The sequence below is a fragment of the Orbicella franksi genome, chromosome 12 (genome assembly GCF_964199315.1).
Source record: "Orbicella franksi chromosome 12, jaOrbFran1.1, whole genome shotgun sequence".
Taxonomy (NCBI): domain Eukaryota; kingdom Metazoa; phylum Cnidaria; class Anthozoa; order Scleractinia; family Merulinidae; genus Orbicella; species Orbicella franksi.
The window spans coordinates 21,289,125-21,316,747 of NC_138156.1; the positions used below are offsets into that span (position 1 = coordinate 21,289,125).

The following is a 27,623-nucleotide window of genomic DNA, read 5'->3' on the forward strand; positions in this document are numbered from 1 at the left end:
AACAACAGTTATTAAATTTCTCATATCAGGAAAATTCGAGGTGATAATTCTCTTAAGAAAATCAGAGGGGATTAAAGGCCTTCCGAACAGATAATTTACCGAAACGATCGGTTGGGTGCCCCTGACATTTGCTCCTTGCATTACGTCCCCTCTTGTAAACACCCATGAGCCTACTACCCATCATTACCAGTGCTCTTAGTTTAAGTGATTCACTCGGGGTTGGGGGACTCCCATATTAGGAGGACGGGGGTGCTCGTCGGAAAATTTGAAAAGAAGCCCTAAGAGGAACCAAGATCGCTCATGTTAACCACTAAAAGGTACGACGAGCACCCTCCGGTCCTTTTTATACGAGGGTCCCCCCGGGGTTTTCGTGCATCATTCCCCGCAATGTCTCCATAAGCATAAGAAACGAAACATACGCAGGCGCACTAAAGCGCTGCTAAGCCGCTACGGTAACGCCTTTTCTCTCGTAAGCGAACACTTCTCCTCAGCGACCAGTTTTCCAAAATACCAAAGGTTTCCAAGTCAAATCGCTATATTTGGAATCTCTTTTAAGCCACCCCCTCTCGTAAGCGACGGGATCGCTTTTAGAGCTAAAAGTTTGAACTTTTCTCCTGTTTATAACCTCCCGTAAGCGACCACTTGACAGATAATAGAGCGGGAATTGGATAATAAAGTGTTGTAACATTATCTTAATAGTGGGTAGTAAAAGAGACGGAAATTTCCCAAGGGGAAGTACTGACTTTTCACATGAATAAAACATTAAAACAAGGGGTAAGTCTCTGCAGTTTTCATATGCTACTGAGGCAACATTTTGACTCGATATGGTATAAGCTCTGATAAGCGACCACCTATGCTTGACATTTTGGGTGGTCGCTTACGGGAAGTTCGATTGTATAAGCACAAGCACAAGGATAACAGCAATGAGGAGGACAACAGCACAAGAATAAGCGTGTGCTTGTGCGTACACCCACCTTGTGCGCGTCCCCCAGGGGGTACTCCCAGAAAAATTGGGTGGGGGTGTGCGGCCCGCTTCATAAAACCCTTACCCTATTTGTGACCAAAATCTGCAATTTTCCCTACCCGATTTTTCTGAAAGAAAAAGTAGCTTCTTAAAAACTGAAATATACGCAGTTCAAGACTAAATTGCACAACCTTTTTCCTGTTTATGACCAAAATGGCCAAAATCGATACCCTGTTTATGACTGAAACGGCTGAAAACCCCACCCTTTCGGGCCACAGATACCTATATAGCCCATATAAGGGAGGACCCCCCGGGGGCGCGTCCTCACTACCCTTATGCTCGTGCTTGTACTTGTGGTTAATTATGTCGTAGTGAAAACCGGCCTTAAATTACGCTTTTGAAATCGTATGGGTTCACTACATAAGCCCATGACAACCATATGCTCTTACCAAGATCTTCAAGACTGCTTAAGCCTTACAATCGAAATTTGGTGCATAGTATGGGAAATGCTGTGAAAAGAACGAAAGGGTAATGACAAAAGCGCAGTTGATGACAGTTTCAACTGCAGTTTGTACTCTTGAGAACTTGAAAAGAAAAAAAAAAGCATCAGGACTTCGACGGGATCGGAACTCAAACCTTCACGAGTCGTTATAAATCGTTCTAGCACTTAGGGACCAATTTAAAATACTCACCAAGAACAAAAGTTAAAAGAAAAGTGCCAAAAGCACTTTTTTTCTGGAACAGTTGAACATTAGAGGCCTGCTTGCTTTGATAGTGGTTGTTAAAATGTTTATTTTGTTTTTAAACAATTTTCATTTCTCTGACAACAGTCGGAAATTCAGCCGTCAGTTTGTTGGTTTATGTACATAAGAGTGAAGTAAGTTCATCATCAGTTTCAACATTGTCAATTTACGTTGGTTACGTTTTGAGGTTTAGTATTACATTTGTGACGTGCAATATTTCTTCAAATTCACCTGTATGTACGTAGATCTCATTTCCTGGCCGTCAGTTATCTTCATCGTAAAGCAGTCTATAGTTGATTCTCATATGCATATCCATAATCAAATTAAAGTTTCTTGCTATTGGATGTTTTTTAAAAGGTGACAAGCTATGCCACAGGAATTTGAACTTAACAGTTTTCAGTCGAACCGTTTTCAGGGGCGCGCAAATTCTTAGCGTTTTCTTTGTAACCGTGAAAAAGTCATAAATTGATTGTAACTATATAAATTCAGGCTTAGCAAACATTTCTTATAGCTTTGGAACTGGTGCGAAATTCTAGAAGTGCTGTACATTTTGGGCAGTCGCTTGAGCTCAAGGGTGAAATTGATGAAGCGCTAAACACAAAACACATGACGTCGACGCGCCCTTTTCGCTTCCCTTTTCACACTTCACGTTTAAGAGCGCACGCTTACATTGACAATTCGCGGGTCTGTTCCATAATTCTCGTTTTAGTTGCTCTACACACGCTCTTTACCTCGGCTTTTTTGGTCAATTATGTCACTGTACCTTTGAATTGAGAAAATAAAAATTCTCTACTGTGTAAACTGTGGGTCGTCACAGGAAACCAAGCTGTTACCGTGCTTGCCACCAGCAAACAAAAAGTAAATTTGATTTTTTGTTGTTTAATTAATATATACCAACAAACTATCGAACTATGCAAATATGTCACACCAAGATTAATACCCCCCTGTCATGTAGTGAGAGCTATTGATTCTTGTAGTCTCGATTCTCCTAACACATAGTCATACATTTTTACTAAAACTACCTCTGAGAACTCGGTCGTGCGTCAATACAAGTTTGGAAATACATTATTGCTGTAAGGAGAACCTAGATCTTCATCACTCTTGGAAATAAACTTCAGTTGTGGCACGACTGACATAGAGGAACACATCAAACGTATTTATCTAATATAATGAAAAATTTTGCGGAGAGCAGTCGAATCTCCAGACATTTGCATAACTAAAAGATATGTTATCAACGGCGAAGAATCAGCTGTTCAATTTTAAAATCCTAATTTTCGCTAATTTCCGTCCAGGTTGTCAGTTTTTAAACGACAAGAAATCTTTCCATTACACAATACTTCCATAACTGTCCGAGGAGCGCACTAAATATTTAGTTTTCGGGAGGCACTTTTATTAGAAAGCAAATCTGTTATTATCAAAACGGCTGTCAGTTCACTAGAGATTTTTTTTGACTCGCTGGTGTTGGGTTGTACGTTTCTAAAGGTGCCCATCTAACTGAAGTCAACATGAAGTGCTTCGTCTTCGTTCTTCTGGTGAGTTTTCTCTTAGCAGACGGCCGGAAACTTTCTAACTGGAAAAATGATAAAGAGAATCTTCCACTAGATCTGAGTGAAGTCAGTAAGGTTTGTGCCAATTCGTTTTTCTTGCTTTGCGTTAAACAGACGAGTGAAAGGAAATACTTTATATTCAGTTCTTGGTTAAGAGTGCTTTCCATATAATTGGTGACAATTGTAAGAGTACCTATATTTGGTCGTATTTTTTGCCGTAAGTGCGCAAATCTTGCCAGAATCATTCTGCGTTATTTCAAAAGCAAATTAAGATAGGGATAGTCAGTTTGTTTAACCCTGAACTATCCTTGTTCTTGTTCTTCTAAATATTGTCTCATAGTGCTGCAACGTTAACTGAAATTAACAGAATCAGGTTTAGACAGTCGTGGGCCGGGGCAAGGATTGAATTCCTTAGAAACTTCACACTGTGTAACGCTTGAAAATTGCCGTTCATTCATACACTTTCCAAATTGTCTTCTCGTCGATTCTGGCTAGAAAACATTGAGGCTTCGATTTAACGAAAGGCAGTTGAATCCACTACCTTCAGGAATTGTCGGTTCAGTAATATTTATTCAAATGTTATAAGTGGTCAATGCGCTTAGCTACCCGTACCTAGTTAACAGGTTTGCCATTTAAACTAAAGGAAACAAATACATCAACTAAACATAATAGGCTTAAAAATCCCCACTAGCGAGAGGCAGACCAGTTGGTTATTTACAGACATGACCGAGGAGTTGAATTAAGGTCTACCGAGAAACAACTCCGGTTCAGTGGTCAGAGCGGGACTTGGACTCGCGATCCCCGTATCTCAAGTCTGGCGCCCTAATCACTCGGCCACGCTGCCTCTTCGGTAGAAACGTTAAAATATATACCAGTGAACCACCGGGCTACTTGGATAGAGAAAGCCGATCGGCTTCTGGTTTCCTTACTTCCCAGTTTGCTTACCTAAGCCGATTTCAATGCACTGCGTGGATAGACCCATGTTTTAAAAGCGTGACTCATTTCATTGTTATGATTCGCCCATCGTGATTTGGCCTCAATCAGCCAGTTTCCTCCATAAATCTGATTAAACGCATACGTAGGAAGAAGTGCAGCGAGATGATGAAAATGAATAATTTAAATTAAAAAATATAAATAAATAAATAAATAAATAAATTACAATATGTAGAGAAAAGGCCACGTCAGCCTTAGTGGAGGAAGGAAAACTGGAGAACCTGGAGAAAAACCCTCGGGGCTGAAGCGAGAACCAACAACAAACTCAACCTACCGGGTCAAGAGAGAATCCCCTGTATAGGCCTTATTCCCAAGGTAATCCCTCTCACATTATTTTTACACATGTTACCCAGTTCTTCTGTGGATTACGTTAGCGCGAGCGTTGCGTGGATGTTTTCATGGAGGATGCGCGGTAAGGTGCTTGGACTGTCCACGTTAGCAAAATTCGCGTCACAGGATTGGCTTTTTCCAGGCTCTCTTGGGATTTCTAAAATCCGGGGTGATCTAAAAATTACTTTAGAGAGATAAGATTGGGAATAAGGCCTGTATGAGGGATTAACTCTCTTACTCTTCAGCCTCTCTTGTCGGCAACTAAGCTATTGAATTTGCCAGACTCACGCGATTATGGCTCGTGAAAATTGACAAACCAGAAGGCCAGTAAGCCTGGCAGTAAGTGTCTGATGATTGTTATCGAATTGTGACGAGCAAATCATTCTCGTGCAAACCGCTATGGTTTGAAAATCCAGGTCTACACAGTGAAGTGAAACTGACTGCTAAATTTGAGGATACTCCTTGACTATTTCCGTTTTCACCTTTTGTTAGACTTGTAATTCCAACAACGACTGTGGCGAGGATGGTTGCTGTTTTTGGACAAAGTCGTGCTTTAAAAAACCAGATGAAGGCGAGCCGTGTTCGAAAGAGGTACACAAATATTCCTTGTTTTATATTTTTGTAGCGGTGGGGTCTCAAGGTATTCTATTTTTAGCGAGCCTAGGAACGAGTGAGTTCAGAATCGCCAGTTCAGAACAGAAAAACGTACTTCGCAGCTTTCTGCGCATCCCTAGCCTTACTTGCGGGCATAGGTAATAGTGCAGGCTGCAGTGATGGAAAGAATGGCAGACTGCTAATAAGGTACGCGAGGATGTCGTTCGGTTGATTTATTTATGTTTGGGCAAGCATTAATTTTTTCGGCATTTCACTGTTAAGAAAACAAGGCTCCCCCTGCCTGCTGAGAGGCTCCCTTACTTATATATTCAGGGGTGTGCTTATATGGATGCAATACGTAAAGAGTGTCTGTGGAAAAAACCGTCTTCACACCGAAATATCTTGTATACCGCGGGGAAATAAAGGGTTCGGAAACCTTCTTTAGGTTAATTTTGTTCGAAAACAATTGATTCCCGCAACAACAGTACACCAGCTTTTCATTAGTGACTTTAAAATGTTGCTTCTTACCGGGAAAATTGGAAAAGAATGTAAAGTTCGTAAGGTTTTTTTCTTACCGATCGGCGAAATTCCCGCCATTTTTATTTCAAACTTGGAACCTGGCACGCGGCCAAAACTTGCGCATGCTTATTACGTTTTTCCTCTCTGAAGACCGCCATTCGTCACAAAATTATGTCATCTTTACTTTGCGGAAGAAGAATGCGTGGAATTTAGGCTGATTACAAAAACCTGTCTTAGAAAGGTAACTGAGGGGACCAAGAACTAAATAGATATGAGGCGCAGTAAATGCTTTATTGCCGCTGGTCCATTATGTTCTTAGTATTGGACAGCGTGCAAAGTTCCTACGGGCGCTTTTCAACCGAGCAAAACACCCAGAAAGTGCTTATTATCTGCAGGCGCCCAGAACTGTTAGGGATATAGAACACATTACCGTAAACTGTCGTTTATAAGCTCCCCCGGTTGTAAGCCCATCTACAGACATCCGGTTATAAGCCCGCCCGGATATAACCCCCCCCCCCCCCTTCCTGTAGCTTTCCTTGTTTTGAATGCTTTTTATTACGATGTTTAAAGCTTAACTCACATTGAAATATGGTTTGCATGATGCAAATTATGTCGGGTTCACTGCCCGACACTCATATCAACGCATAAGTGAACGCTTTTATTCAGCCATCGGGCTGACCACCTTTAATAATAATGATAATGATAATGATAATAATAATAATAATAATAATAATAATAACTTTATTTACGTGTCAATGAGATTTCCTTACTAGGCACAGCACACATTTTGAGGAGGGTGCTATCAAGCTAAAAACTGGCTATCCCCTAGTGCCCCAGGACCATGGTCTGGTCTCGGCCCTAAGGACTCTAAGCAAACATTACGTGAGGACGATAATAATAATAATAATAATAATAATAATAATAATAATAATAATAACTTTATTTACGTGTCAATGAGATTTGGCATTGCTGCTAATTGGGGACACCTAAGAAGAGTCACTAGCAAATATCAGGACTATGTACAAATTAAATTTTTAAACATTATAATTATTTAAAAGATTAAAACAAAGTACTTTTCAAAGTCCTGAGCAAATGTAACAGCAAGTTCGATTGCTTAGTCTACAAGATGCTGTACGTAAAGGACATTAAGCCTTCTCTTGACACGCAAACCGACTCCGTTCACTCAAACTGTTTACGTGACCTTTCGTAAATTTTTTCCTTATTGTGTTTCCTACCTTAATACCCATAGGACCCGCAAATGTTATATGTATGTATCCTATTTTATTCTTTTTACACCTTACATTCTTATTACACCTTATATTTTTCACTTTTTAACTTGATAATGGTGTAACGCATCGCCGAAACGTCGAAATGTGTTTTAAAAACCTTTTAGCGTTTCTCTCCTGTTACAATTGAAAACCGCTCTATAATAAAAAAAACTAATTTGTTCTCGCAATTTTTTTCTTTTTTTCAGAAGTCGTTTTGTCCCTGCAGGTCGGGACTGGAGTGCACCAAATATGAAGAATACAACGGTCAAAAATTTTACCGCTGTTCGAAACCAGATATCACTAACCTTGCGTAAAATTAATGAGTCCTCCTTCTGAGGACCAAACACTAAAGCCAAAAGATTTAATCGTCTCATTTCAAGAAGTTTTTGAAAAATATTTGGTGCTTCAATAAAGATAAATAATCAAGTGAAAGTTCTTCCATTTATTAAATAGCAAAATGATCCATGACGAAGGGGAACTGTTCTGTTTAGTTGGTCCTTTAAATGGTTGCAGTGACAACCCGTTTAGATGGAGGAGGGTTGTGGAGAGTGTGGAGTTGTAACATTTTCGCAAAGGGCAGATTTAACCAAGCTCGTGGTTTGTTATTCGAACACATCTCCAATAGACATCCCCCCCCCCCTTACCTTAAGCTATCCTGATAGTTAAAGGAGCACAGTCATGGTATTTCGACAAAGTATAAAATTACCTTTAAATTGAAGGAAACCTGAAAATAGTGGTTCACTAAAATAGAAAAACATCAAAGAGATAATAATAAACCATAAAGGAATGAGGATGGTTAAGGATGGAGAAGATTTTATAATTTGACAAGCAAGGGAGAATCGAAACAGGCCTAGAATTAGAAAAAAAAAACTTTGTCAGCAGCTTTGAAAATGGACACCCCACGAGCGATTTTCATTTGGTCTGGAACAATACCATGCATAACAGATTAGTTAACAATGTGCGTGAGCGGAGATGAAACGAAATTTATAGACTGCTATTAAATAGACATAGGGATGTTGTCACAGCCAGCAGCTTTACCTGATTAAAATTGGTTTGAGATAGCAATAATTTCTCAGTCATCCCGGTCGTCAAGTTTAGAAAAATCGATTGATTGAAAGTTCCAGACAACAAACCTTTTTGTGGGATATGGTGGATTGTATTCCCTTGGCCAGGTTTGGCCCGATGTTGGAAAAATATTGACAAAATTTGTTTCAATAGGTCTGGATCAGTTATTTCCAGATTATCTGCTTTAAAGGAGCTCAGTCACGGTATTTTGAGTTATTTTGGCCACATACAAAATTACCTTTAAATTTTAGGAAACCTGAAAATAACAGTTTAATAAGATAAACACCAAAGAGATAATGATAAACCATAAAGGAACAAGGATGGTTAAGAATGGAGAAGATTAACACGGATTACAAACGACGAACTTGAAAAATTGAGTCTAAACTTTACAAGATGCGCAAACCATGGCATAGCTCCTTAAATAAGCTCGCGCTAAAATCGAATGTTTGCGGCATTCCTGTAGCAACAGCTATATATCTTAAATTGGCCAACTGCGATGTTTTTCTTTTAACTGACTTAGTTATGGGGACTTTGGAGTATTAATAGGACAGCATGAAGGTGAAGGACTAAATAAACATACTATTTTCTTTGAAACCTTTAATTCACGGAGTCGTAAATAGAATCGTATCGCATATGTTAATTGACACTAACAAATTTAAGACATGGTAGTGCTCCTCTCGTCACACTTTTGCCCCCATAGGCTCGATTTTTGAAGCCTTAATTCCATCCTGGAGTCAGGTTAGTGGAGGCCCACTCCCTCCAAGAAGAGAACAGGCCCAGCTCTCTTCTCTCTGCCCGGGAATGCGAACGGTGGCCCCGGCTGAGAGGAGGCCAACTCCTTCCCCTCCATCTATTGTGTGCATCCCCCTGGGCTGAAGGTTTTGTTTGTTGACACTCCAGGGATTCACGGGGCTAAAATAATCAGCGATCACTTTGTCACCCACTTCCCCATTTATCAGTGACATAAAGTTGTTGTTGTCCTCACTTTAAGTAACTTGAAGGGAAGTTGATTAATTCACACTAACAAATTAAAGACATGATCATCACAACACTACACGAGCTCAGTATATATTTGTAATTTTGATACGAAAGGTGCACCATGCGAGTGTTTCTTTTGTAATACTCGACCAAAAATCTCCGTACAGAAACACAAAGGCGCAGGATACTTTTGTTAAAAAGGTAGTGTTGTGCAAGTGCGCTAAAAAAACCTCCTTTGTTTTGGTTTAATCTGTACGAATGTGTACATAAGCCAGATTAAGAAAAACAAACTTTAGTTTGATCAAGAAACATCTGATGGTATACATACATTCAGGTTTTATACAAATTTTAACAGTACTATCTAAAGTTCTCTTCAGTACAAATTTATTTTCAACAAAGGTCATCAATCAAAGCTGAATATTCTTTTCAGTTCTTAACAAAAAAATTATCAAAGGAGGAAATTCTGAATAGATCTTAAATTGCATTCTCGAGATACGAATTCTCCCTACTGAGTGTCATACTGTTCTTGCAAATTAGTTCTGAGAAATTATCAGTACAGCAAGATAAATATTTCCGTACATCGTGATCGTCTTTCCTATATGTTTGCGTCATCTTTCTTTGTGATCATGAATGGGATAAATGCTGCAGGGAGAAAATAGATGTTATGCAATCTTGGGAATTAAATAAAGGTGACGCACTTAATTTCTTATTTTTCACTCTGGGGGAAAGTCTCCATTTTTGCACTGAGCTTAGTGGAAATCCCAAAACATGAAGAGGTTGGTGGCAGTTTTGTTATGCGCTCTTGCTTTCAACGCGTCATGCGAGAAAATCCCAGCTGAAGCTGAGCACGATAGAGAGAAGCGGTGGGACCTTCCTGATATTGATGTAAGTTTACTGCTTTAATTTTTAACGTCAGTTATCGTAAAAGATCCATTTTCATTCATGAACTGAAAACACATTTCCCGGCCAATTCCCCAGCGTCAAACTGATCCATTCGTACAGCGGTTGTACCCTTCTTTCTGTCGCCCCTGCAAAGACACGCTGCCTACAAATTTTTCACACCCAAGAACGATTGTAAACTACGTTTTCTTGCGATTTCTTGTTCTGGCCCTTGTATGAAAGAATCAATAGTTTGGATTGAAAAGCGGACTTAGACCCGCCATCTGAGGCTACCATCAAAGAAACTAATGGCTAGGGCACTATATACAGCGGTTATATTCTTTTGTCCTCTCCTCAACCGTACATGTGTTAATGAAAACGTTTTGGAGAGGGAATTGGCCTGGGCGCAGTGTCTGTCTGAACAAATGTGTTTTCCATTTTCGTAATTTGTTCTCAGCTTTGTGTTTCTCTTTTCCTCAGACCTGTAATACAGATGCAGATTGTGGTAAAGACCGCTGCTGTATTAAATACCTGGGCATCTGTGCACCGAAAAGGGGAATAGACGAGTCTTGTAATTTCTCGGTATGTAGAAAATCACTGCAGACTGAGATCGCTTAATTTTATGCTCTATTTCATACAGTGTTAGTCAGAGCATCGTAACTACAAGTCGCTCAAACGAAACTTGGCAGTTTCGAAGAAGTTCAAAGTTCAGAAACTAATCGATCATAAGTGATTAATCCGTCAATCGATCGATCAATCGATCGATCAATCAACCAATCAATCAATCAATCAATCAATCAACCAACCAACCAATCAGTCAGCTGGATAAACAGTCGGTCAATCGTTCGTTCACACGTTCGTTCGTTCGGTCGGTCGGTCGGTCGGTCGAGATCGGTCATTCGATCAGTCCATCAAACAACTAATTCTTTCTTTAATTAATTTTAGTTGATTAATTATATATTCGAGATGTCTTCACGTACCATTTTCCTTTTGGTTTCATTTTGAAGCCGGAAGTACGCCCAATACAGCATATAATGACGCTCCCAAATTGCGCTTTTGACTGAACGGGAAAGAAAAACGTCCATAAAAAAAAAAAAAAAAAAAAAAAAAACACACACACACACACACACACACAAAGTATTCAGCAAAAACGTGTTCAGTCATTTACAGTTAATCCGCAAGAGGCTGAAAAAAAAAATTCTACATAAGGTTTTAACCCAAAAAGACTCAATTATGGTAATGGTGTTTTCACATAGCGATAGAAATAAAGAAATGAAACCTTTCAAAGAGACGACATATACGGAGGCGAGGATTACAATGGATTATGATACGGCCTCTGGGGGTACGGGTGGGGTGGTTTCATGTTCCCCTGATACCTTAAAAATTTCAGTAAAGTTTGTCCCTTACCAATGTAAGACTTTATTTAACGCTTCTCGCATTTAATTGTTCACATTAAACTTCTCCTTAATTTCAGTATTTTCTTTCTATTCTTTAGCAATATCACGGGTGCGGCTGCAAGACAGGACTGTACTGTCAAGTGGCGAAGTGTTTTGGGAGTTTGAAATATTATCGCTGTCTTCCACCACTTCGGTAGACATCAGGAGCCAAAACTTATTCACTGATTCCCCATGACAGCTGACCATAATCCGTGGGTAAAATGCAATAAAAATTTTGTGGAAAGAAAAATAGGTGTGCATTTAAAATTGCCTTCATGGTTTGATAATATTCCATTTCCCCAAAGTTTTAAGGTATGATCGGGGGCAAATCTTGCTTTGGTTTATCACATTTCTATTTATCAAGGTTGTGTGTGGGTTGTTTGGATGAACTAGACGCAATACTTTTATGCAAGCGACAGTTGTAAATCTCATCAGGACTGCAGCCAGTGCACAGCCTAAACATTGACATCCGACTGAGGGCAGTACTCAAAAGTTCCGGCTAAACTCTGTCTTTGAAACCAGAGATGGTCAACTGCGTTGTCATTTACACCCGAGAAAGGATGAATACTTCGTAACAAATAAACTGAAGCGTATATGCGAACTTGCCCTGTACAATGCGACCATACTAAGGTAAACAGGCGAAACGAGGTGACTTTTTGCTCAAATAGTATAGTGCTTTAAATAAAATCATCATTCGTTGACAACAACCGCTTGGTCGTGTAAACTGGACTGGACTCACACTTCATGAAAACAACTGATACAATTTATTACAAATTGACATTTTGTAAAAAAAGAAAAAAATTGTTGGATTTTTGTCACTCATGTCATTTGGCATTCCGAGTGCCTCATACGAGCTCGGAAAATTCATAAGGAAAATAAAGGTGGGCAACTGAAAAATATGGACATTGGTCCACCTAGGCCTACAGGTTTTCATACAAGAAATCGACTAAATCTTCAGTGGCGGTATAAATGTGCTGAATCTCTGTCAATAACGCTTGTTTGCCTAATTGGTTTTTTGTTTATTGACCCATAGAAATAAAACTGGTTGAAAAAGTTCTCACCCTTTGTTAAAATAAACAATTTTTTTTCTCTTAGCCAATCAGATGCAAAGTCAAACGCAACTTTCCCATGATGTTGTGCCGATACAAATTGGCTCTACTTGGGTTTAGTGGGAAAGACGTGATAGGAGATATCACTACCTTGGCGCTTTGCGTCCATAAAACCCTTCATCTATAATGTCAAGAACCTTTGACCAATTAGTTGAAAACAATCCCTAACTGATAAATGTAAAAAGCACGTGTCAGACATAATAAGGATCAATAAGGTCATTGCAAAATTTGTAAAAGAAAGAAAAGCTGACGATCAAATGTATGCTTTAGGGACAGCCATTGTCAGCTAAAACAATCTTCATTCTAACCCTAACTTTAAGAAATCAGACTTGAAAATGTTGAAACAACATGCAGCTGAGTTACAGCTGAGTTTTCCCAGTATTGTGAACAATTTCGTATTTCAATGTTTGCTTTTACATAAATAAAGGTTTTCACAGCAATTAGATAAAAAATACACATTTAAGAGTAAATCAAAATTAGGGATTATCCATTTTGTGAATTTTAGTTTAGAATTGGAGTTAAAGCGTCTAGTAACCCATTTTAGTTCCAATAACACTCCAGTTGGCCTAATTAACACTCAGGTTAACCTGATAGTACTCCGGTTGGCTGAAAATGGTTATCATTCAACTGTTTCAAGTAAGGGTAGCATCGTAACTGACACTAGCAACACAAATAATGTTTACATATAGACTGCCGAAGTTCCAAATTATGTTTTACTTGAATTAATAATAATGTCTTCCTTAGAACTTGGGTAAAAAATATTTTACCACTGGAAACTTGCCTGAGCTAAACTTCCAACTCGAACTCACCAAGATAACTAAACGCTCAACTGAAATTTTAAAGTACTGATATAAATTACAACACTAGAACAACGTAGCTAATTACAAACAACATGTGAAAAAGGTTATACAATACCTGAGGGAAATAACACACACTGTAATAAATAATGCCAGACTAAAGAAAAAAAAAAGATTGAGAAAAAAAATATGAATAAAAGCTTGTAAATTAAAGTAAAAGCGTTTTATTTTATATTATATTCGGTCCCGGATGCTCTGCATATTACAGTGTGTGCTTTTCTCTTAGGTATTATGTAACCTTTTTCACATATTGTTTGCAATTAGTTACGTTATTCTAGTATTGTAATTTTCTATCACCTTTCTGTTGCTTTCCGCTATTCATCACAAAAGAAACTCGAATAACGAACGAGCAACGGAATCACATTACAAAGTATTGAAGCAGGAGACCAGTTGAAATGCAGTTGAATGTTTGGAGTGCCACAAAACTTTTGAGTAGAAACAAACAAGGCATTATTTAACCTTTGTAGTTTACCGGTCAGTTTAACAAAAAGGAGTTGCTCGAAGAAGACAATCTTCCTTTGTTGTGAATAAATACCAACATTCACAATACTGAGAAAAAACTTTTTCCACCTTTTAGCTGTTGTCAAAGTATATAAAACGAATTCAAAACACATAACCAAGTTTATCTAGCTCGCTACAGTTTTGCTGCAACTCGTAGACATGAAGGTATTAGCTGCACTTCTTCTCTTGGTGGTCGTAACTGTCAGTTACAAAATCCAGGAAAGAGAGAAGAGATTTTTTCTTAGGGTAAGCCTGTTTTATTTGTAATAAATTACTAAGCTTTCTCAATAGATACGCTTAAAATAGGTCACGTCTTTTGCTGACTCGGTTTCAAGTACTTTAATCTGGAATTGCTATTGCATGTTCACAAGTTAATCGAGACAGTAGATCATGAGGCGGTTCTCAATTGTGTTTATATCTTTATTTCTCCGTTCCTCACAGCACTGTGATGTAGACTCGGACTGTGGAAACCCTAAGGAGCGTTGCTGCAGCAATATTGGAACCTGCCACGACAAGAGGGGATTGGACAAGTCCTGTAACTTTGTTGTAAGTGATACTCAGTGCCTAAAAAAAATTTTATTGCGAGACTTTTTGGGGGTTAATACTTCAAGGGCTCCACAAGCTCCACAAAAACTGAGGCTGAAGAAAGAATGACGACCAACTGTTTGTAAAAAGAGCCTGAAAATATTTAACCATTTGCTTCGAAGTTTAGAATTAGCAAATTGCATTGGCCGTGACCCATAGATTGTATCAGGTCAACTAAGAGTTAAACTATAGATTTGGAGCGCGTCGGCCTACACTCATTTTTATTGGAATGTTGTTTTTCCGGTCCAGGATGAATATTCTTATTTTTCTGCCGATTTTAGGCTGAAAAGATTCTTGTGAATATTCTTAAATTATAGCGCATGACATTACTTTTTCAAATGTATTTGGTGTCTGGATGTAATTTTTGTCGCCACCCTGCAGGCATTAACACCTGATATAACGCTAGTGCTGTTTTTGGTGATTTTTGGCTAGTTTTGCCGTTTAGAGAAAAGAAGAATTTTGTACGGTGTATTAACAGGTAGTTGTATTGTATTTACAAATTTTCACAACTATATTCTTTTCAAAATCTCAGCCTCGGGTTTCTTCTCAAAGAATTCTCTTAAAATTTCGTTAATTTCAACCTCGATATTCTTGTAGAGCGTATTCCTATAAAAAGAAAGAGTGTAATAGTTGATACATTGAATTCTTGATTGTAAAGGGTCATGCCAAAGCCCAGCAGGGGTTACTCGGCTGTGTTGCATTTATGTTCTTGGGCAGGACACTTAACTCCCGCACTCCCTCCATTTAATCCTGAGATGGGCACGGTATAGACGGCTGACCTGTAATACACTTTTTTTTGTACTGATTTTTATAGGAACGTTGAGGCTGACATTAACCAAAATTTTAAGAACGTATTAAGAACATTCCTCAGGCTGAGAGTCGATTAGGAACGCTTCTATTTTGCTAATCTGTATATTAAATGGCAAGCGTAAAAGAAAGGTAACAAAAAAAAAATGTAAATTAACTCAAATACTTTACGGCATTAATACAAAATCAGCCTTTGCTGAAAACCATCCGCAGAAAGCCACCTATTATATAGCCTACAAAAGAGGTAGTTCTCTCAAAGACACCCTCGTAAGAACCAAATTAGACGTTCTTACATATAAAAAAAGAGTGTGCACTAGCATTCCAGGCATTCAGGGGTCGGTACGTAGCAATATTGCAATGCCAAAAAACGGAGTTAAATCCTATTTTTGTTCCTCAATTTTTAGACTATCCATGGATGTGAGTGTAAAGACGATCTGTCATGTCAGCCTGTCTATTCGGTTGGCTCTCTAGACGTTTATTATCGCTGCCGACCAATTCCCACTGAGGCCCCAAGCTCCGGTGATTTCTGAGGCAATATCAATGGCTGTGTCACCATGAGATATACATTATATCAATGTGCTGATAAATGACTTTGAAATAAACACTCGCAAAACCTTATCTTTGACTGAGAATTTTACTTGGAAGGGAATTGTTTGTACTGCAGCTTCCCTTTTTCGCGTGAACACTCTTGCACGGCACTTGTGGGCTTTGCGCTAAATTTCTCCAATTTCGTCGTTCGTAACTTCACATACTCTTTACCCATCTTTACCATTCCTGCTCCTGTGTGGTTTACAATCACCACTTTGGTGTTTTCTGCCTTTTTTTTTTATCCAATACATTTTATTGATTACGATATTGGATATTTTCCCTCCAAAACTCGCGCATGGTCAATTGCGTGCTACCAAATTTACAGTAAGTGACGAGCGTAACACAAGAAGAGCACATCATTATCGACAACTTTATTACCATTTCTAACAGCTTTTTCGCACCCAAGAGCGATAGCAAACTACGCTTCTTGTGATGTCGTGTTCTGCCCCTTGTATGAAAGAATCAATCCATAGTTTGGATTGAAAAGCGGACTTAGAAGCACCATCTGAAGCTACCATCAAAGAAACTAATAGCTAGGGCACTATATACAGCGGTTATATTCTTTTAGTATATACCACACAAGTGAATAGTGCTTTTGGGATGCTCTGATTGGTTAACTCGGCGGTGATTAGCAAGTACTATTCACCTCCGAGCAGCCGGCGCGAGAGATTTTAAAATTTTCGACCGCTTGTCACACATAAAACAACGTTTTGGTCCGCTAATTATGTAGCTTGTGTGGTATATACTAAAACAATTATTCACCTCATTCGCTTCGCGGCTCGGTAAATATCCACCACTAGAACAACGTAGCTAATTACAAACAACATGTGAAAAAGGTTATACAATACCAGAGAGAAAAGATACACACTGTAATAAATAATGCTAGACTAAAGAAAAAAAAGAACGCGAAAAAAATATGAATAAAAAGTTGTAAAGTAAGGTAAAAGCGTTTTATTTTATTTTATATTCGATTCGGTCCCGATGCTGTGCGCTATTACAGTGTGTCTTTTGGCTCAGGTATTGTGTAACCTTTTTCACATATTGTTTGTAATTAACTGGGTTATTCCAGTGTTGTAATTTTCGACAACCTTTTCATATAAATTAGTTATTGTTTTGTGATACAAATCGAATAAAAAACCTTTCTTTTGCTGTGGGCGATTCATCACAAAAGAGACTCGAATAACAAACGAGCAATGAACACATTACAAACTATTGGAGCAGGAGACCAGCTGAAATGCAGCTGAATGTTTGGAGCGCCACAAAACTTTTGAAACAAACAAGTCATTGTTTAACCCTTTTAGTTTACCGGTCAGTTTAACAAAAAAGAGTTGCTTAAAAAAGACATTCTACCTTTGTTTTGGATAAATACCCGCAGCACTTACACTACTGAGCACACACGTTTTTCACCTTTTAGCTGTTGTCAAAGTATATAAAAAGAACTAAAAACACATAACCAAGTTTATCTTGCTACAGTTTTGCTGTAAATTGTTGACATGAAGGTATTAGCTGCACTTTTTCTCTTTGTTGCCGTCACTGCCAGTTACAAAATCCAGGAAAGAGAGAGGCGATTTTTTCTTGGGGTAAGCAATCAAAATCTCTTATTTGTAACATGGACTTGCCGATTGCTTGTTCACAAGTTTGCCGAGATTCGACCGAGATGGTAGATCGTGAAGTGATTCTCAAATCGAATGAACACATTCAGTTGTGTTTATTTTTTACTTACCTGTTCCTCGCAGTATTGTGATGTAGACTCTGACTGTGCCGGAGACTCTATTGAGGAGCGTTGTTGCAGCAATATTGGAACCTGCCATGATAAGAGGGGACTGGACGAGTCTTGTAACTTTGTTGTAAGTGATACTTTTGTAAAGTGGCTGAAAATATTTTATTGCGAGACATCATGTTTAAGGGTTAATGTATCGAGAGCTTTGCACTAGTTTGTTGAAAAGAAAGGTAGAACAAAGAATGATGCCCAACTGTTTGTGAAAAGTCCCTGAAAGTATTTAACCGTCTCAGGCATCAAAGTTTAGAATTAGCAAATCGGCCATGACCCTTAGCTTGTATTAGGTCAACTAAGAGTTAAAATATAGATTTGGAGCGCGTTGGCCTGATAGTTGGTACATTAGATTATCGATTGTTGAGGGCCGAATTTAGTCAAGGCCTAGTAGGGGTTACTGGTCTGCATTTGTATTCTTGGGCAAGACACTTAACTCCCGCAGTCCCTCTCTAGCCATTTACCATCTGCTAAGACAACAAAACGGATTTAATTCCTATTTTTTTCCACAATTTTTAGAGTATCCATGGATGTGGGTGCAAAGATGGTCTGTCATGCCAGGCTGTCTATTCGGTAGGCTCTCTAGGCGTTTATTATCGCTGCCGACCAATTCCCACTGAGGCCCCAGGCTCCGGTGATTTCTGAGGCAATATCAATAGCTGTGCCACCATGAGATATACATTATATCAATTTGCTAATAACTGACGTTGAAATAAATATTCGAAAAACTTTCTTTGACTGAGAATACTTGCAAGTAATAAATTTGCTCCTGAGCCTAATTCCCGGGGGATACTCCCTACAATGGCCTATACGGGGAGGCCCGCCCGAAAGGGATAATGTTTTCAGGTTTCAGGTGTATAAAAGGGCAGGAATTTCACGGGTTGAGGTGTATGAAAGGGAAGGAAAATCTGTCATTTAGTTATTTAAAATGGCCTTTAATATGAAATATAATTCTAGCAGATGCACCTTATAGCTGTATCATTTAATTCATTAAGCACTACATGAAAATGACAAGAAGATTTCCTTTCTTGGCAATTTATAATTATTTATAATACGGGCTGATTATAAAAGCATGTTAAAGGGGCACCTTTTTCAATTAAAGGTATACGAATGGGGTACCTTTTCTGTCAAAATGGTATACAAAAACGTAAGGGGTTGAAACCTCGGGGCGGAGCTCCCCAGTATAAAACGTGGTAGAGGACCTCCTCCATCCCCCGGGGTCCTAGTTCTTTTGCGCACACTCTTAAAAATGAAGATCACTGCTCTCCTCATTCTTGGTCCTCTTTGGTTTGTAATTTATCCAAAATCGACAAAATACTTAAGCATAATCAAGAAATACATGTCCGATTTAGTGAAGACAAACAATAGACTGATTTTTGGCTGATCAGATCTCTTGTAGATCCTACGTTGGCAGCGTTTATTGTATGCGCTCCCTTGCAGTTTCTGGTTTTTGATTTAGTGCACTGATTCACGTGCAACGATGGCTGGACGAAAAACGAGCTATACTGGTTAGACATCCACACCAAAACAGTGCAATGCAAATTCATATCTCTGACGACATAAAGTCTGATCGAGCCTCTTGTGGCCATTTAATTTGACCACGATTTGGGCCTCAATATCTGTCAGGTTAGAGAGCTATTTCAGCTCACCAAAGGACTCATTTCAGCCCCGCTTAGGTCCACATTATCGGTCCTCGAAAATGAAACTATTTTGTCCCTAATTTGGGTGGCTAAATTAAATTTCAGATAACACGGCTTCGAATTTAAGTTTAGACGAAAGTCGTTTTAATTCATAGTGTGTTTTGAGTCCCAGGAATGAAGAACAAACCAGAATATAGAAACGTCTGATGAAAACAGCTAGTCGACTTTGTTAGTAGTATAGTGTACCGAGTACAAACGGGAGCCGATAAACTTCAAGTTTATGTAATAGGTTAAGTCATATGTTTCAGCTACTGAGGAAAACCCTCTGTGCTTTCATCACAAATCGCCCGTCACGAGGCTTTAAACTATTTTCCTGCCGTTTTGAAAAAGATAAAGCAGAGGCCAGTTCCTCGACCAGTTAGTGCAGTTCTAAGTCACTGCAAAGTTCAGATGTTATGTTTGATTTTTTTGTTATCCAAACCAAGTAATCATTCCATGGATCTCGCAGTCACTCCTGGACATAACGAACCTGTAATAAGTCATTTATAATCCCTCTTGTTCTTCTCACGAACTGTTCATGCCTGACTCCCTCTCTTTCAGCCCCATAATATTTTTCAAACCTTTAGAAGAGCAAAAACCACGATTTATGTGCATGATGCGCTTCACTAGAGATGTATAGATTAATACTGGGGAAAGGGATGTACATTGCGACAGTCCAATCTTATGGAACAGAGAGCAACTGCACGTGATCAAATTTTTGACTTCACTGCCAGGACCTAAAATACAAAGTGTTCCAGTTCATGAGCTAGAGGATTTTGAAAGCAGGTGTTGTCTGTGTTTGTTTAAGTTGAACACGGTTCATTATTTACGAGGTATTTTGAAACTGAACTCGAACTCACGGACAGCTCGAGACAGCACGCACATTTTCTAATTTGAAGTCCTTTTGTTTGATTATTTACAAACGTAAGTACGTCTCAGTTCATTTGTTAGCGATATAAATAAACCTTTGACTTCAAGTGCTACCTACCTGTAGTCTGCGTCTAAAGAGGTGTTCACGAGTTATCGGTATTAGCTCGCGATCGAGTAGATTCGCCGCCATGTTGTCCATCATTAGTTTAGGAAAAGTGGGTGGGGAGAGGGTGAGGTTGGAAGGATGGAAAATCCTTCCCCTCCTCGTCCCCCTCTTTCAGCCCCGTGGACGCTTTTTCGTCTCTCCCCAGGCCTCTTCCGAGTTGGCGCTCACTTGATAAAAATGCGCTCGCTCGCCAAAATACACCTGCATTGCAGGCCATCTAAAGGGATCGATGCAACTCAACAATAAATCCAGGCACAGTAAAAGTTCTTTCACTTGGAATAGGCTATTTGATTTTTCCACTTCAACGCGTTCATCTATTGATCACACCCGCCTTAGACTTGGATTTCCTTGTGTTATCGAAAATCTGTTTAAAATAAATTGTCAAGCGTCGGCTATTTGCGAGTGCGGTCTTGACTCTGAATCGGTGAAACAGCTTTTTTTTTTGTTTTGCTCAAGGTATGCCACTCAACGCTATGTTCTCCTTACCTCTGCTGCTAGAATTCTCGGTGAAACATGGTCATCGAACAGCGATGCCAGGAAACTATTTTTTTTATTGTTAGGTGTGCAGCCTGTAAATTGCGATGTCAATTGACTGTGCTTTTTTTCGAGAAGTACAGATTTTTATGACTAATACTAAGCGCTTTTCGTTGGCAACTGTTTGATTGGTAAAACAATATTGATCTATTATATGTAACTCGTTGTTTTAAGATTAATTTTTGTGTGTTGTTTGTGTGTGAGCCTAAGTAATGAGTGAAGTAAAAATTGCAATATTGTAATCCGCCTTTGATAAGCCTAAGTGCTTTTAGGGAAAACAATGCGGACATCTTTGTTTAAAAAAAAATAAAAAATAAAAAACGTTTATACCGGTGTTTTTGAAACGTAAAAAAAATGAAAGATAAACACAACGAATGATAAATTACTACACAATTAACATTCAACACGAAAATGACAGAATCAACTGTCTGACGGGGACGGTTTTTCGTTTAAGAAAAGCTTAGTTGCAATAAAATTACCAACGTACACTGACATGATCCTTAAAAGACAGGAAATTTTAAAGACTCATAAAAGAGACTTAATTTTAAAGCTGGAAATTGTTTTCGATAAGTCACAAGATTAAATCCAGCTACAGTTCTGCCACTTTCCTGTCGCTGTATTTTTTTTTTTTTTTTTGCTGCCTTAAAAATCTTCAAACGTTTGAATGATCATACAGTTTATACAAAACAATTCATTTCGTTTTTGTTAGTTAACTGAGGAGAAAAAGTTTCCGTAACCTTGATGAAGACAACTGTTTTCTCCCTAAAGTGAACACCTCTCCCATACAAAATTTAACGGTACTTATCTCAGAGGTCACATAGGTACATAAAGGTCACTACCGACTCGGGAGAAATGCCTGTTCATAAAAACGTTTAGGATTCTCAGTTTTTTAAGTTCCTTGTCCTCAATCCGGTCTATCTAAAGTCTAAAGAGTTTTTCAAACGACGATTTTGGCTTTATTAAATGCGACCTGTTGCAGCGCGATGGCTATTTTAACTTTTCATGTCTCAGGAGGCAAACCCGACTACAAGCTATTTTCATTGTTCCATCGTGTGTAAAATGGTGAAGCAAAAGGTACGCAAAAATGGGGATTTATCAACCTCACTGGCATTGTCCTGTGGTGAGTGGCCAAATTTGTGTGACTGGATATCCGGCTTGACGACAACTTATAGATGATGAGAAAAAAAGAAATAAAAAAAGGTATACAAAAAAACCCCTTACCGATGATGACGCCAAGTTGAAAGAAGGTCGAAGCATCCATGTGTAACTTTACATGATCGTATTGTTTAACTGCTTGGTTTAACTTCTAATTTGGTCAGTCAAATGAGATTTTTTCCACACAAACAGAGGAAAAGGAGCGTCTCCATATCTTTAATTTACCCTAACTTTAAATGACGCTAACAAATATTCGTTTTTTTCCTGGACGGACTATGTGTAACAACAAGCGTTCCAATTTTCGACGGCTGGGTGGTTCCGTTACCAGCCAAGTGGGTTAACTTTGGGATATGTTCACCTGTTATTTCAGGTAAAAGGACATCTCGACTCCGTCAAAAAGCTGCAGCAGGTCCATAAGATCAATCTCGGGTCTCACCGGTTTTAAAGTTTGATCCATATTACCTCAATGGAAAATATCCTTACCTAATTGTAAATTACCTTACATTACCTCACTGAAAAAAGTGACCATTTTCTTAGTGCCATCTGTCTGGTTAAACCGCATTTTTTCCCCCAACGATAATGAAGTTGCAGCGGGTCGCAGAAATTGTTTTTCTTTTGCTGTACTCCAACAACGCTTTTGCCAGTGATAATGGCAATAGTGAAGGAAAAGAAGAAGAAGTTCCAAGCGAATACATTTTCTCTGGTTACGTGATGGACGACGATGCTGCCATTGACCTTCTTCGTCGTCAAACCGAGATGACCTACCAACTTAACCTACCGAAATACCTAGAGGAAATGAAAGCTTCAGCTCCTGATATCCGACAACAATTCGATGATAAAGATTTTGCCATTGTTGGCTCACTTGCTACGTTAGATGCCACGATAACATTTGGCGAGGGAATAAAAAATCTCCAAGTGATCCGTGCCGATACACAAGCTGGCTTTGAGGGTCTCCCCAATCCTGAAAACGGTAAGTTGCACAACGGTGTTCAACGACTGAACTCTTTGCGGAATCTCGTTTGGCTTATGAAGGAAAAAATGAAGTCTGGAGTGGTCACTGCCGATTCGTCTTTGATGGATAAGTTAAGGGAGGCGCAGACCTGGCTTTCAACCCAGACTGGAGGGCATATGGGTCAAGGAATGACGGCCGTTCTTGAAAAAGTTGGAATAATGGACAAATTGAAAGCAAAATGGGGCGCCAACTCTTTAAAATTCAGAAGCTTCTCAGCCGCGGCTGCCAACGGACTTGACTTCGTCATCAATGGGTATAACACGGTGGTCAATTCATTGGCAGTAAATCAAGAAGTGACGGATGCTAACATTCTTGCCCTCAGTAGCTCTGTGACGGCAATGGCTGGTGATATAGCGATGGGAGTCTCTCAGATATTGGCAACCAGTGCCAAAGTGGCAAGTGTCGCTGGACCTATCGGGTATGCAGTAGCCGCTACCTTGTACATCGCATCTTACGCTACCGGAGTCGCATCAGGAATGGTAGGTCAGGACGACCTTGAGCCAAAGGATTATGTCAAGATATTTCTAGGGCCTCTCATTCCAGCCCCGGATTTTGCAGCTATGGTGGAGATTTTCGACGCGTATGCAAAGGGAGACATCTTCCACGCATACTACTTGTTGATGACAAAAACAACGCCAGGGGCGTTCTACATCGTGGCCATGGCAATTAAGGATGTAACGACTGGATCCAAGGAAATGGACAAGTTTGCAGCAGCTGTAAACTTTTTGAGAATGGCCCACTTAACAAAAAAGCGGAATGAGTTCAAGGAGAAGCTTAAGAATAGTATGAAAAAAATAATTAAGGATATCAAACCAAAGAAATTCCTTTTCGCTTATCCTGCAGTTTTCACTGATGACGCAGAGAGTGGAGAGTATACAGCCATGGGTTGGACCCGCTCATCAACCTTAAAAGATGAATTTGAAATCGCAGATGATCTTGTTAACAAGATTATATTCATGGCTACTTACAACGATAAATTTAACAAACCATATGAGTGTCGTGCTAAAGCTTCTGAAGGCTACACCTTCTGTCCCAGCGTTGTCGATCGCGGAGACAATGGGCTGATCTTTTTAGGAAGTAACGAAGGGACGGACAAAGTGATTTTGGAACAGAACACAGAAGCTTATGGGATGGGAGGAGACGATCACTTTGAACTGAAGTCATTAAGTAGCAAAGGAACAGTCAAAATCGACGGAGGAGCAGGAAGTGATAATATTGACACAATAAATTCCCACCCACAAGGACTAAACTACATTTCTGGCGGTGGACCGGAGAGAGATACCATCAGAGGAGGATTCGGTAAGGATGTTATTTCTGTTGACAACGACAAAGTGGCCGATCTTGATGGGGATAACGTCTTTTTGGTAGAAGGAACCGGTAGTGATAACATCCAGGTGGGACCCGGAGCAGACCTGGCTATCATCATGAAATCGGCAGGCAGCGCGTCATTCTCAATGCATCAGTGGAACCACGCCACAAGCCCCGAGCAGAAACCAAAGAGAATTGTGTACAACAGCGACGCCAGGCTGACTCATGGAGAAAACAATGCAGAGAAAGATGTCATGGAAGGAAGTTACACCTATCACGATGTGCTTAGCATGACTGACTACAAGCCAGATACATCCACACGATCGCCTGACCAGAGAATAGTGCTTATCGATCAAGCGAGAACGGAAGAAACGAGGACTGTGGATTATTTCATAAGTCGGATGGGTTCAGAGGTTGTAGATGAACTTTTTCATGATCACCGCGGTGAGGTGCTGGCTAGTGCCTATCCTGGTCGCGCTCTGATGGTGAAAGACGCCCAACACATCCACTTCAAAGAAATTGAGAGGTTTGAACTGAGCAAACACAGTTTCAATCTTCTGCTACTGGCGAATAATAAGTATAGAAATATAAGGCACGAAGTGATTGGCGGTGCGTTAGACGATTACGTGGTGAACTTAGATGAAGACATTCCGCTGCTGGCGCAGATGGGAACTGGCGCCAATCGAGTGTACTCTGGTCCAGGAGATGACGCCTACTCAGTCATTCTAGATGATTCTCAAGACGTCATCTACGACCAGGGAGGTGACAATGTCGTCGCTATCATGCTGCAAGATGGTATGAAGCTTAGAGACGTGCAAATCACCCGGAACGGAGGCGATCGTTACAGAATATATAAGAAAGTACAGAAGCCATACGGTGTTCCGTTACTTGATTATGTGTTCCACGGCGGCAACCCGTACGACAAGGTTCGGTTCCTTTTCAAGGACAACACGGGCAAAGAAGTTGTGTTCAAGAAGCTGCAGAGACCGAAGTACTTTCACAAAAGGTTTCGTGACATCCTTGATATAGATAGCTATCATCTTGGATACGAATTCCTTTGTGAATATCGAGATATAATACTAAAGATTTCCCCAGCAAAAGGAGAGACCCTTGATATTCAGGAATGCAAGCACAAAGATCCTGCACGGCTGAAAAAAAAATCCAGAAAATCAAAGCATGCAAAGCATGGAAAATAAAAAAAAAAACAAATGTAGCAAATAAATTCATCAATGCATAACTTCAAAAATGTAAGTTTTACTGTGATAATGGACAAGTTCTCTGGCATTCTAAATGCAGTTTATTACCAAGAAATGATAAATGAATGACAAATACAATCAAATAGTTACCACTTCATCTCAGATTTTAGGCAAGTTATGCGGTGTGACCACAGTTATAATGGGGTTACAAGCTTGTGAGAGTCTGAAATGGTAAAAAGAATGGAGAGTTATGTTGTTAAACCTTGCAAGGCTATACACAATAAACTGAGATTTTGTCGATAAGCTAATTTTCGTCTCTTAGATACCTTCTGCTATTGCTACTACAGCCTCTTTGACTCTCACTCCAATGTCACTGAGTATCAACCATTTGTTCGACGATCTTTCATTGATCTTTGTGATCAGTTCAAGGCTCAGTGAAACACCCTGACGTAGTGTGGTGTATTTAAGTACGTAAGGGTTTCAGTCAAGACAGTCACGCTACAATTCCGCTACAAGAAAAACAACTACTTTCCCAGAGTCTCTCTTCTTCAAGAGAGCCCCTGGAAACGAGCTAGGGCTTGCGCAAAGACAAGCCAAATCCCCTAGTTTGAGCCAGTTCGGGCTATACGTTTTTTTCTAGAAAATTTATCTGTCTTTATAAAACTTCGACGGAGTAATATTTGTTTTCAAGTGCTTTTTGTGAATCTCTCTATTAGTATGGATTTACGAAAATATATTTAGCCTGGTGAAGTTTGCCGCCGAGTTAAAACGTCCATAAAAAAAAACAAAAAAAAAAAACACACACACACACACACACACAAAGTATTCAGCAAAAACGTGTTCAGTCATTTACAGTTAATCCGCAAGAGGCTGAAAAAAAAAATTCTACATAAGGTTTTAACCCAAAAAGACTCAATTATGGTAATGGTGTTTTCACATAGCGATAGAAATAAAGAAATGAAACCTTTCAAAGAGACGACATATACGAAGGCGAGGATTACAATGGATTATGATACGGCCTCTGGGGGTAGGGGTGGGGTGGTTTCATGTTCCCCTGATACCTTAAAAATTTCAGTAAAGTTTGTCCCTTATCAATGTAAGACTTTATTTAACGCTTCTCGCATTTAATTGTTCACATTAAACTTCTCCTTAATTTCAGTATTTTCTTTCTATTCTTTAGCAATATCACGGGTGCGGCTGCAAGACAGGACTGTACTGTCAAGTGGCGAAGTGTTTTGGGAGTTTGAAATATTATCGCTGTCTTCCACCACTTCAGTAGACATCAGGAGCCAAAACTTATTCACTGATTCCCCATGACAGCTGACCATAATCCGTGGGTAAAATGCAATAAAAATTTTGTGGAAAGAAAAATAGTTGTGCATTTAAAATTGCCTTAATGGTTTGATAATATTCCATTTCCCCAAAGTTTTAAGAGTCCCTGTCCATAACAATGGAAAATAACTCGGCAAGGGTCGAAAATTCGATTTCGCTCATATTCTTATGGTAGATAGGTTAGGGCATGACAAAAACTACTGGATAGTTTTTTTGGCAAAATTTCCTTTTATTTCAAAGAAATATGCAAATTACCAAATTCCGTTAAAATCGTCATTTGACGCACCATTTTATTAAACAAGTTTGAGAGCCTCGCATGCAAAACCACATCATTCTTCCGTCTTTAAAACACTCAAATATTTTTGTGCAATGTTTAAATGTGTACTGGGTTGATTTTAGGGAATGTTGCGTTGTCTTTTTGGGTGCACAATAATTAAATTTCGAAGACATGTATTTCATTCACTTAAAAGTACTTCGTGAATATAATTAATTTTCACCATGTGCGAAACCTTCAAATGGACCAAGCTTCTGGTGGTTGAATTGCAGAAGGATGGTCTACAGTTTCCTGTAAAAATTTCTTTGGGCAAATGATTGTGAGCGACGCGAGAGCTTTTCAAAGTACGTTAAAAATGCAAATATTTGACCATCCGTCGTCAAATTTCAATTTACGAGTTAGACGTATATTTTAGCATGCGCATCATGACTTGACCTATGTTAAGTTGAAATAGACACAGAGCTGATAATTTCGAAATGTTCTAACCTCATTTGCTGTAAAAGGCAGGTACAAAGCCGATTTGACGTGTTTCTAGTCGATCTCTCACCATTCGTCGGACATAA

At 39.3% G+C, this 27,623-nt stretch overlaps 4 protein-coding genes across 5 annotated transcripts; all 4 read left to right on the forward strand.

The window, feature by feature from the left end:
* The first annotated feature begins 2,943 nt into the window (after positions 1-2,943).
* LOC145464545 (uncharacterized) lies at positions 2,944-7,404 on the forward strand. Its single transcript, XM_081448474.1, has 3 exons — positions 2,944-3,329; positions 5,070-5,168; positions 7,165-7,404. Exons 1-3 carry the CDS (start codon positions 3,213-3,215, stop codon positions 7,270-7,272), a joined length of 324 nt encoding a protein of 107 aa, XP_081304600.1. The 5' UTR covers positions 2,944-3,212; the 3' UTR covers positions 7,273-7,404.
* Positions 7,405-9,655: 2,251 nt separating this feature from the next.
* LOC145463018 (uncharacterized) lies at positions 9,656-12,052 on the forward strand. Its single transcript, XM_081446716.1, has 3 exons — positions 9,656-9,886; positions 10,361-10,462; positions 11,376-12,052. Exons 1-3 carry the CDS (start codon positions 9,770-9,772, stop codon positions 11,472-11,474), a joined length of 318 nt encoding a protein of 105 aa, XP_081302842.1. The 5' UTR covers positions 9,656-9,769; the 3' UTR covers positions 11,475-12,052.
* A 1,458-nt stretch (positions 12,053-13,510) lies between these two features.
* LOC145464570 (uncharacterized) lies at positions 13,511-15,946 on the forward strand. Its single transcript, XM_081448505.1, has 3 exons — positions 13,511-14,029; positions 14,225-14,329; positions 15,580-15,946. Exons 1-3 carry the CDS (start codon positions 13,943-13,945, stop codon positions 15,703-15,705), a joined length of 318 nt encoding a protein of 105 aa, XP_081304631.1. The 5' UTR covers positions 13,511-13,942; the 3' UTR covers positions 15,706-15,946.
* Positions 15,947-17,246: 1,300 nt separating this feature from the next.
* Positions 17,247-27,311, forward strand: LOC145463017 (uncharacterized). Of its 2 annotated transcripts, XM_081446714.1 has the most exons (4): positions 17,247-17,343; positions 17,500-17,610; positions 18,054-18,107; positions 26,635-27,311. In XM_081446714.1, exons 1-4 carry the CDS (start codon positions 17,257-17,259, stop codon positions 26,731-26,733), a joined length of 351 nt encoding a protein of 116 aa, XP_081302840.1. In that variant the 5' UTR covers positions 17,247-17,256; the 3' UTR covers positions 26,734-27,311. The 2 variants fall into 2 exon arrangements, with proteins under 2 accessions (XP_081302840.1, XP_081302841.1); XM_081446715.1 differs by lacking the exon at positions 26,635-27,311 and having other exon boundaries at positions 18,054-19,340.
* The last annotated feature ends 312 nt before the right edge of the window (positions 27,312-27,623 follow it).

What these genes read in the sequence shown, in the direction of transcription:
- LOC145464545 (XM_081448474.1), top strand. Translation starts at nt 3,213, where the DNA reads ATGAAGTGCTTCGTCTTCGTTCTTCTGGTGAGTTTTCTCTTAGCAGAC. An exon ending in ATCTGAGTGAAGTCAGTAAG is followed by an intron (nt 3,330 to 5,069) that starts GTTTGTGCCAAT and finishes ACCTTTTGTTAG; the next exon opens with ACTTGTAATTCCAACAACGA. An exon ending in GCGAGCCGTGTTCGAAAGAG is followed by an intron (nt 5,169 to 7,164) that starts GTACACAAATAT and finishes TCTTTTTTTCAG; the next exon opens with AAGTCGTTTTGTCCCTGCAG.
- LOC145463018 (XM_081446716.1), top strand. Translation starts at nt 9,770, where the DNA reads ATGAAGAGGTTGGTGGCAGTTTTGTTATGCGCTCTTGCTTTCAACGCG. An exon ending in GGGACCTTCCTGATATTGAT is followed by an intron (nt 9,887 to 10,360) that starts GTAAGTTTACTG and finishes TCTTTTCCTCAG; the next exon opens with ACCTGTAATACAGATGCAGA. An exon ending in ACGAGTCTTGTAATTTCTCG is followed by an intron (nt 10,463 to 11,375) that starts GTATGTAGAAAA and finishes TCTATTCTTTAG; the next exon opens with CAATATCACGGGTGCGGCTG.
- LOC145464570 (XM_081448505.1), top strand. Translation starts at nt 13,943, where the DNA reads ATGAAGGTATTAGCTGCACTTCTTCTCTTGGTGGTCGTAACTGTCAGT. An exon ending in AGAAGAGATTTTTTCTTAGG is followed by an intron (nt 14,030 to 14,224) that starts GTAAGCCTGTTT and finishes CGTTCCTCACAG; the next exon opens with CACTGTGATGTAGACTCGGA. An exon ending in ACAAGTCCTGTAACTTTGTT is followed by an intron (nt 14,330 to 15,579) that starts GTAAGTGATACT and finishes CTCAATTTTTAG; the next exon opens with ACTATCCATGGATGTGAGTG.
- LOC145463017 (XM_081446714.1), top strand. Translation starts at nt 17,257, where the DNA reads ATGAAGGTATTAGCTGCACTTTTTCTCTTTGTTGCCGTCACTGCCAGT. An exon ending in ACGAGTCTTGTAACTTTGTT is followed by an intron (nt 17,611 to 18,053) that starts GTAAGTGATACT and finishes CACAATTTTTAG; the next exon opens with AGTATCCATGGATGTGGGTG. An exon ending in CATGCCAGGCTGTCTATTCG is followed by an intron (nt 18,108 to 26,634) that starts GTAGGCTCTCTA and finishes TCTATTCTTTAG; the next exon opens with CAATATCACGGGTGCGGCTG.